We start from the raw sequence: 9,698 nt of genomic DNA, 5'->3' as shown, positions 1-9,698 counted from the left end.
TTGGTTTTACACTGTAATTCTTATATTTTATGTAGAAATGCACATTTCTCACACAGTTTTGCAAAATAAAATGATTACAAAACATAGCCAGATAATTTAATAACCTTATAATAACCAGAGTGAGCCTTGCTGAACGCACTGGGTTCTGACAGTGACATGACATTAAGGACAGTATATAGAACGTGACAGCGGTAAAGTCTTGTGAACGATACTTTACATGTAATACCACAAAGACAAACAGAGCTGGCTTTGGTTAGAAATACAGTGCCGATACAAAACTAAGGTTTCTTCTTTTCATTTCATAAAAGAAGCCAAAGTTTTCAAATTCTGAATGTTGTCTAAACACAAGTAGTGGGACAGGAACTTTACCTAAATAAAATACAGTCGAAAACTGGTCTAATTTTGTGATTGAACATTGATTCTTGACCTTGGAAACATCAGATGACACAACAATCTCTCATTTTGGTTTGCCCTAAGCAATCGGCAGCGAGTGACTCATCTGTGAACACCTGCCGACGTCATTCTCAATTGAAGACTTGGTTTTAAAAACGTGCAAAAGAAAAAAAAAAATCAGGTTATTACATTCATAGGGTTTTGAAATCTTGGGGAAGTCATCTCTGAATGACACTCATTGTCACCTGTAGTCTTAATTACCTAATCAGGCCACACTCCTAAATTAATGTATAATAAAGTTGTAATAAATAAATGTATTAAAACTCCACATAGTTCTGCTCCTTTGTGTGTGAGTGCCTGAAGTTTGCTCTTTTGCACATTTAAAGATTTTAACCCTTTTTAACAGCATCTGCGTTTGTTAAGTGCATCTCATCATTCATCCATTGAGCACATTAGATTTATGGGTTGTTATTTCTGTAAGTAGACTTATTGTACATCAACCTGTACAGCTGCCTCAAGCTCATCTACACTTGTTGCCATTTTTCTGTAGCTATTTTTCATAAATGAAACTAGGTAACTAGCTACCTAGCTAGGAAGAGGATGACCCCATTCTAAATCCCACCTACTAAGCAATGATTGGTCGACTGGTTCTCTTCCCAGGAAAAATAGTAGTCAATGAGCACCAGAGGTCTGGCACCAGGCCAACAAGGCCTCCTCATTTGCTGCTCTGGAGCTTTCAATTGCATCACATGATCTTTTTTAGCAAATGGAGTTTGCCCAGTTGTCATGGCATTAGATGTTCAGATTTTCAGAGCAATTCAAGGGCTTCTCATCAATTTTGACTTAAAAGCTCAGACTGAAAGTGTATTCTTGACCTCGGAAAAATAACGGAACTTTTGATCTCAGTTTTTAAGCAAACATGAACGAGAAGTCCTTGAAGTGCTCAGAAAAATGGAAACTTAACCATCTACAGTTCCATTATACTGGACAAACTCCTCTTGATATAATCAAAAGCTCCAGAACAGCTACTAATGGACCTCGTGAGATTTTTTTGTCAACTGGCAAACTTTTGATTTAAATCCAAACTTTATGATCGAAGAATAAGTAAGATTGTGAGTCCAACCAGACATTCAATTCCAGCTTTCAGACTTGCTACAGACATTTCACTTAGTACCAAAAAAAATAAATATTGAGGTTTGTTACCCAGCCTTCGGACAAAGCTGCAAACTCCTGAAACTATGCGTGGCTCTGCATGTGACAGTCTAAAGATGACTTCTGACCAAAGCTACAGCTGCACTCTTGGCACTGATACGGTTTCTCTCCTGAATGTTTCCTCATATGAACCACTAGGTTGCCTTTCTGTGCAAAGGATTTGTGACATTCTCTGCACTGATACGGTCTCTCTCCTGTGTGTATCCTCGTATGATTGACCAGGTCTGACTTCTGACAGAAGTTTCTCCCACAAAACTGGCACTGATACGGCTTGTCCTCTGCGTGGATCTTTACGTGTCTTATTAAAGTTTTAGTCAAGGAGAAACATTTGGCGCAACAAGGACACTTGTAGGGTTTCTGTGCTGTTCCTGCTTCAAACCGAATGACGAGGTCGGTGGACTTTCCTGAAGGTCTTCTCGGCAGGATATTTTTTATGTTGAGGTGTTTGGGCTCTGCCTCACCTTCACGCTGTTCACCTGGGTTCACTGAAAGGGGCGGCTGATCATCTGTGGTGCTGTCTGATACTCCAGCTGGCTCCGTTTTAATGTGATCAACTGGAACTGCAGCATCTATATCAGCAACAGTCTGGATTTGGTAAAGACACAAGGGCTGCAGAGACTCCTGATCAAACTCACTTTTATCATAGGGGGTGATAATAAGTGGAAATGTCTTAATGCCAGATTCATCCTGTCTGGAGTCCAGCTCTTCTTCAATCTTACTGGCAAGTGTCACAGATCTGAGGTGAGTTTCTGCATCCACCTTTTCGCTAAAACACTGATATGGTTTTTCCTCAGTGTGTTTTTGTCTGTGAATAAGCAGACTGTCCCTCTGGTCAAAGCTTTTGTCACAGTCTTGGCACTTGTATGGTTTGGCACCTTTGTGTGTCCTGGTGTGAATGATGAATTCAGAATTGTGGCAGAAGTAGCGGCCACAGAAGAGACACTGGTACGATGAGGATTTGTCCTCCGGATGCTTTTTGATGTGTTGTACCATTGTCTTTCTGGAAGAAAAACCGCTTAAGCAAACAGGACACCTAAATGGTTTCTTCACTTTGAGGATTTTCAAAGGCATGTTCAGGTCACACTCCTGTGTTACATCATCATCTTTAATATCAATCATTATCTCCTGATCACTTTGATCATTTTCACTGACAGGAGAGGAGTCTGGATGAGTATTGATCATGTTGGGACAGGCTGCTGATGGCTCTGAAGTGGTGTTCTCTGGTTCCTCCCAGCACACACTGACGTTCACACTGGCAGCAGGCTGCTGCTGACCACACTGCAGTTTCACATCTGTGGCAGACGCCTGGAGAGAGTCTGAAGAAAAGAAGACAATGTTTATTTCATAAACTTTCATGAGTTAGATTGCAACTAGACCATTTTTAGGGCTGCTTTGTAAAATGTAACTAAACTGCAAAAACACACACACACACACACACACGCGCGCCAGACCATCTGGGGCTGAGGTCAGGGTGTGTGTGCATGCAGAATTGTTAGGGCGGTCCCTGCTGTTCTGCCAGGAACACTACTGCCTAAATTCCATTCAATTTTACTGCATTATATGACTACTGCAAACATTACATTTCATTTGAAATTTCATTTTTAATAGTAATGTTAAGACATTTGCTCCGGACACAATGGACATCTGCAGGGCAGCTGAGAATTCTCAAACCTATGGCTCCAGTGTTTAATTGCTTCTTTACTTTCTTATTCTGTTTTTGCATTTTTATTTGAATGCTGTAATGTTTGGCACTAATGACAGTAGACTGAATTCAAACACTTGTTTAACCGAAGCACAAAACCAAGCTGGCCAAGCTCCGATACAAAACATTCAACATCCTGGTACCACTTCCTCACAGAGAAAAGCAAGAAAAAAACTCACAAGAATCATCAAGCTTGCAACCAAAAGAGGGCTGCGGACGGACTGACTGAGCGTGTATACAAGAGGCTAGCCAGCCCCGCCCACTCCCGCAGTCTCTCTACATCCGCACACAGGGAGCAGCAAGGGCTGGGCGTGGTCGGGAATTAAATTATTTACATTTTGTGATGATTATAGATTTCTTCCTCTGTCAGAAAGATTCAGGCCTAGTCATAAAACATTCCCGGCTACAGCCCCGGAGGCCTCTGGCTGACTTGTTCTAGCTCCATCACAGCTGCCGGAGATGATCCACTTACATTCTAGCCAGTGTGTGTGTGTGTGTGTGTTTCCACCGGGTCCGTGACCAGAGTGTCTCAGGCATGGCTCTTTCCCCACTCCGCTATCTTCACACAGTGGGTCATGGCTGCTGAAGAAAAGACTCAACCGCGACTGAAGAGCTGTGACTGAGCCAGTCCGCAGCCGGATGCTGTGTACATTTGCCATTAGATGCTTCGGTTTCTTCATGGTCAGGCTCCCGTACGAGTTCCATTTCAAAACTTACTTTAGGTCTCAATATTTTTACTACATTTGAAAATATTGGGTGGTGTTTAATGTGCAAGTAGACAATACAACTCCGAGGTTATGTTACAAGAATAATGTGGAATGACATTGAGTCTGCACCTAAATTAAAGTTGATGACATCGTCAGAGTCATTTTCTCAGACTTGGGCTTTAGACTTACAAACTGGAGGTGTGGCGTAGGAAAGATGTGGCTGTTTACCAGGCAGGGCGGGTCTAATCAAATACGCTCTCACATTGCATTATACAAATTGTAGGATCCAGTGTCTTTGGAGTTTGTCTAAACGTTGGGATATTTCGGCCTCTGCTGCTTTGATTTTGACCCCCCCCCCCCTCATAAGTCCCCCAACTTTATGGAACTGCAATACTAAAATCAGTGGAATACCCCTTGATTGTGTAAACTGATACCTCAGAACAATACTTTTCCAGTTGTTTGTCCCACATCTTGCAAACCCCAAAAACTTAGCCTCATGTTTTTGAGAATATTTGACTAGAAGTAATATTTAACTCTCTCTTTGCGCAAAAAAACCCACAATCTACAAGCAGGGTCTTGAAAGTGTTGTTGGTCAACCCTAGTCACTCCTCTTACCACAATGGCTACTGAGATTTGGAGCTTTCTGAACAGACAGTCAGCCTGGCTCTGTCCATTTGCTTTCCATAGTCCGCATTCCCAGGCCTCCTGAACTACAGTGAAGACGCCTGGGAAGAGGCCCGCTTCCTTCAGGCTTTACTGCCAGCTGACTGTCTGGAAGTCTGACTGAATGATGCATTCCAGTACAAAAGCATAGACTGGAAAATTGACTTCTCTAATCCAAAATTAGCTTGTGAATACTGTTTTGCAAACTTTAGTGTCCTGCCCACCACTTATAAATCATTGACCACTGGAAAATACTTCTACTGCTAAAAATGATAATGACCTCTATCACGGACAACTTCACACCCCAGACATTTCTGTGACTTTGTATTTGATCACGATTTCCTTTATAAAAAGCAAACTTCTGATAGACCGACCTTCACCACGTGACTTGGCAACATCCAGCAGTCTGCGGTGGCTGTCCACCACCCACTTTGAACAGGACATTTCCTCTTCATACTCTATAATGGTTCTTTGTACAATCTTGAAGATCTCCTCGGCGGCTGCAGACAAGCACTCACTGACGAGTGCTCTCAGCAGCTCCATCTTTGCTGTCTTCACCATGCTGAGGCACTCCACAGCGAGAGTCTGGGGATGCGAGCGTGACTGTATGAAGTAGACATGAGCCCTCGAGCCCCCTGGTCACTCCTGATCGCTCCACAGCTACACCGGAACTTTCTGTGTCCTCAGATCCCACCTCGCTCTGACCATGTCTGCAAACACAGCATACTGTTCTACTGGCAGGAGACAACTTCCGATTCAGTCGCAAGAATCAGGAGAATGAACTGGAGATCTGAAAGACATTTAACAGTAATATTATGGTTTATTTAGATGAAAAAAAGCTCATTCAAATCTGAGGGCAAGAAGTGTATAAGAATAAATTAATAAAGCTTTCACAAGTGCCTTTAATTTAGTGTCTATTTCAAATCAGGTTTATTGCCAATTAGGTTTTCTTTTGAATATGGAATTCATTACATAAAGAAGCAGCAATATGAAAGATTCTGGATCTTTTTTGATCGTCTCGAAGCAAAAAATACAACTGCAGCCTGTAAGCACAGGTCAGGCAGCATTGCTAATGTAGTGAGAAAATAAGGCAAATAAACATGATTGATTTAAGGATATGAACATTTTCAATATTTAACTTTTCTGAAGGCCTCATGGAAATGTGTACAAAAAGCGTAAATATAAAGTAGAGGAACTGATGAATGCACAGTGAGATAGCATTAAATCTTTCCAACAATAAATTCTAATAAAAATACGACAGCTTAACTAGGGTTCTTCCTGTTTTTTCTTATTATAGAGGGAAAGGAACTCCTGAACCTTAAAACAGGTTTTAAATAACACTAGGTAGTCAAACAATAAATATTAGGAAGATGATTTTTTTTTTATACACCCAAAGCATAGACTAAACAATTGCAGATTTAGCGATAAAAAAATCATCCTAGTGTATGCACCAAAAATTCAACAACTTCACTTTATTGTGCTGCAATATTCTGTGCGTTGTCTGCCATTCAGCAACATATTATGGTGCTAAATGATCAAGGTTTTCAGGCTGTGTAAAATTCTTGGTTCATAAAATACTTTGAAAATACTAAATAATACATAAAATACTTTACTTTGTTTGCTACTGTCTGATCAGCTTCTTCATATATGCATGTTCAGCTAGATACATATGGTTTTTACACGTTAGATTTACGTAAAGTCCTGTTTTTATTCCACCAGTTGTTCTTGGTGTTCAGTATAAAGACGAAATAATTATTGTGTGACCCGTATCTATGCTGCTTTAACTAGATACTGAGCTGTATTATTTATGTACGTTTCGTGGCAAGAAATCAACAAAGTGCAGGAACTTTTAATGAATTTTGGCGTACTTTGCCGTTCACGCGATCTGTACAGCTACATGTCGGAGATAATTTAGCTACCCCAGCTAACGTAGCATAACCTGAACAAACAGTGGGCTCCTATCGACCAGAGCAACAGCTGCATTTAAGTGCTTACCGTGTTGACTGCCACAGAGTTAGCTTTAGCTAAGGAAGGCTAGCTGACTCAGCTACCAGTTCATAACAAATAAGAGCTTGTGAGAATAACAAAACTGGTAACTACATAACACAAGCTGTAAACTGCTATTTTTAATTTACCAAGCTGCAGTCGGCTTGCCAGGCATTAAAGGCTCCACAGCAAACTGGCGAGCTTTACGTCGCACAGTTTCCGCGGTCACGCTGACACGTCAGACTCTTCTTCTTCTTCTTCTTCTTCTTCTTCTTCTTCTTCTTCTTCTTCTTCTTTGATTTACTGGCGGGCTACAAGCCAACGCTAAAGGTGCGTGCCGCCACCTACTGTACCGGAGTGTGTAACATCATGACTTTAACCATAACTAACAAACGGGGGAAATTAACACTTTATTGATTGTTTTATATTCTAGATATTATACCTGTTTCTTTTCAATATTTGAATAAAGCCCTTTGAGCCTGTAAGTGTTTCTCTAACAGACCTCTGATGCTCCGCTCCCCGCCTCCCTGCCTCTCTGCCTCTCTGCCCTTCAGTCTCTTTCTGCACTGAACCTCCTCATCCCATCAGCACGTGTTCAGCACATTCCTTCCAGTTACAAGTCTCCCATTTATCTGACTGTTTCATGGTATACAAGGTAGCACTGAGTCCTGTGTGTCCTGGTCTCAGCCTAGAACAGATAACATCTTCTTTCCTACATTTACCTGATTATTTCTCACTCTGACAGATTTTTGGATTGTATAGTATTCTCTCCCCTTACTGCCATTATTCCCTGATGAGTTAGTGATTTTGCTTCTGATCTCCCAAAACAAATTTCTGCAGTCTCATTTCCCTCTGTTCCAGCGTGAGCTGGTCTCCAGCAGAAATGAACGTCTGTTCCTGGTTGCTGCAGATTCAGTAGGCTCATATAAACCTCGGTTAAAAGATCCTCTCGGACCGATTCTCCTGACTGTATACTTTGTATTGCAGCGGCAGACTCTGAACATACCACCACTTTAACCGGTTTAACCTCCTCTGCTGTGTGTCCTGAGAGCCTGTTTGAGATCCTCCAACACTTCCTCCGTCAGATTCTGGGATGTGTATACCCAGCCCTACAGGTTCCTTATCTGGGTGTTTTGATCCATCTGAAAAAATATTAAGATAATTATAGTAACTTTTCTTGAACCATGCACCCAGTGTTATCCTTCCTCTCTGCCCACTCTCTCCTCTTTTCTAATATTTGCAGATTTCCTTTGGGTTGTGGAAATATCCATGTGGAAATGCTGCTATGAATCACTGCTGGGCTGTGTTGTACAGTATCTCATTTGTATTGTTTCACCTTCTTGTTATTGTCCCAGTCAAAACCTTTACCAGGAAATGTTGTGTATTCTCAACAGTTCTGCAGAACAGTTGATGCTAAGTCTCCTCCTCCTCCTCCTCCTCCTCCTCCTCCTCCCTGGATTCTGACCCAGTATGTTAGAGATAACGTAGTTCTCCTCTGATGCAGAGGCAGTTCACTGGATTCAACCAGCACTGCATTAATGCTCCTAAACGAAGTCTTCGTGCTCTGTGTCGTGTCCTGTCCAGTTTCTCTAGGTGAGTTTTTGCTGCTGCTTCATACACCATGCAGCCATAATCCAAAGCAGCTCTCATCAAAGCCCTGTATATGTGTAATAATGCTTCTTTGTCAGCTCCCATTCAGTTCTGACCACACACCTCATTACATTTAACAACTTTTTACATTTGGTCTCAATATTTTCAATATGATCCTTCCATGTGTATTTTTCATCAGTCCATAGACCAAGATATTTAAACACTCTTTCCACGGGCTTGCTATATAGAGTTAACCCCTGCTCGTTACCCATCTTCTTTTTAGTGACCAGCATATAGCATGATTTTGCTACTGACATTTTGAATCCCCAGCCATAAGACCATCTCTCTACACTGCCTGTTGCTTTCTGTAAACTTTTCAACACACATGATCAATTTTTTCCCCTTTCCAGATTGCTTCATCGTCTGTGTACACTGCTGTCTGCACACCTGTCCCTGTATTTTCAAAGATATCATTAATCATGATATTAATAGAACTGGACTGATGACGCTACCTTGGGGTATCCCGTTTTTAATAACAAAACTATCTGCGATTTCTGATCCTACTTTAACTTGAAATGTTGTGTTTGATAGAAAATCCATGATCCCGTTATACAACCTTCCACCTATGCTTAGCTTGTTCAGGTTAATTAACAGACCTTCTCTCCACATGGAATCATAAGCTTTCTCACTGTCAAAGAAAACTACAGCCATCATTTCCTTCATATGAAGGGTCTTTTCAATTTCATGACTTACTTTAATTAGAGCATCTGCTGTGGATCTTCCTTTCCTAAAGCTGCTCTGATACTTGTTTAACAGTCTTCCTTTTTCTAAAAAGTATGGTAGCCTGTAGGCAATAATTTTTTCCAACCCAATTACCTAGTGTGAGGCTAGTGCTATTGGTCTGTAGTTTTCAGCATTGGATGTATCTTTTCCTGGTTTAGCAAATGGTAAAATTAATGCCATCTTCCACTTCACAGGTAGTCTTCCCTCTGTCCATATCTTATTGAAAAATGTCAACACCATTTCTAACGCTCCCTCTGGTAATTGACTGAACACAGCATAACTCAGCTGATCTTGTCCCGGAGCAGAATATCTGCTGCCCTTCTCGTTTCCCTCAAGGTGAAGTCCACATCCAGAGCGGAGCTGGTTTCTACCTTTTTACCAGCACCTTTACATGATCTTTTAGCACTTCTTCTTTTCTTTGTTTATGTCTCTCAGTAAGGTGAAATCACCGCACCAGTCAGCTATGATCATTTGTTGACTGTAGGTTCATGGAATCTATGTGCATTCAAGTCCATGTACATGTATTGTACACCAGATGGCGCCATTCACCTTTCATAGTTTCTGTCCTGAGCAACATTTTCACACCCTATTAAGCATCTGAGATTACTTTGTTTTTTTCACACAACAATTCACTGATAAACAACAACAGTTGTTTAAAATAC

General features: G+C 41.2%; 1 protein-coding gene across 2 annotated transcripts; it reads right to left on the bottom strand.

The window, feature by feature from the left end:
- On the bottom strand, positions 1-6,963 carry LOC122867743 (zinc finger protein 133-like). 2 transcript variants are annotated; one of them, XM_044178908.1, is made up of 3 exons: positions 6,813-6,963; positions 5,052-5,467; positions 1-2,921 (listed from the first exon to the last, which is right to left on the bottom strand). In XM_044178908.1, the coding sequence occupies exons 2-3, from the start codon at positions 5,236-5,238 to the stop codon at positions 1,630-1,632; spliced, it is 1,479 nt and encodes a 492-aa protein (XP_044034843.1). In that variant the 5' UTR covers positions 5,239-5,467; positions 6,813-6,963; the 3' UTR covers positions 1-1,629. The 2 variants fall into 2 exon arrangements, with proteins under 2 accessions (XP_044034843.1, XP_044034842.1); XM_044178907.1 differs by having other exon boundaries at positions 6,673-6,914.
- Positions 6,964-9,698: the final 2,735 nt, after the last annotated feature.

This window comes from Siniperca chuatsi, linkage group LG20 (genome assembly GCF_020085105.1).
Source record: "Siniperca chuatsi isolate FFG_IHB_CAS linkage group LG20, ASM2008510v1, whole genome shotgun sequence".
Lineage (NCBI taxonomy): Eukaryota > Metazoa > Chordata > Actinopteri > Centrarchiformes > Sinipercidae > Siniperca > Siniperca chuatsi.
Note: the sequence above shows the minus strand (reverse complement) of the source record. Positions and strands in the feature narration are given on the sequence as shown.

Coding starts and splice junctions, on each gene's coding strand:
- LOC122867743 (XM_044178908.1), bottom strand. CDS start 5,238: ATGGTGAAGACAGCAAAGATGGAGCTGCTGAGAGCACTCGTCAGTGAG. Junction 2,922..5,051: donor TGCCAAGTCACGTGGTGAAG/GTCGGTCTATCA, acceptor TCTTTTCTTCAG/ACTCTCTCCAGGCGTCTGCC.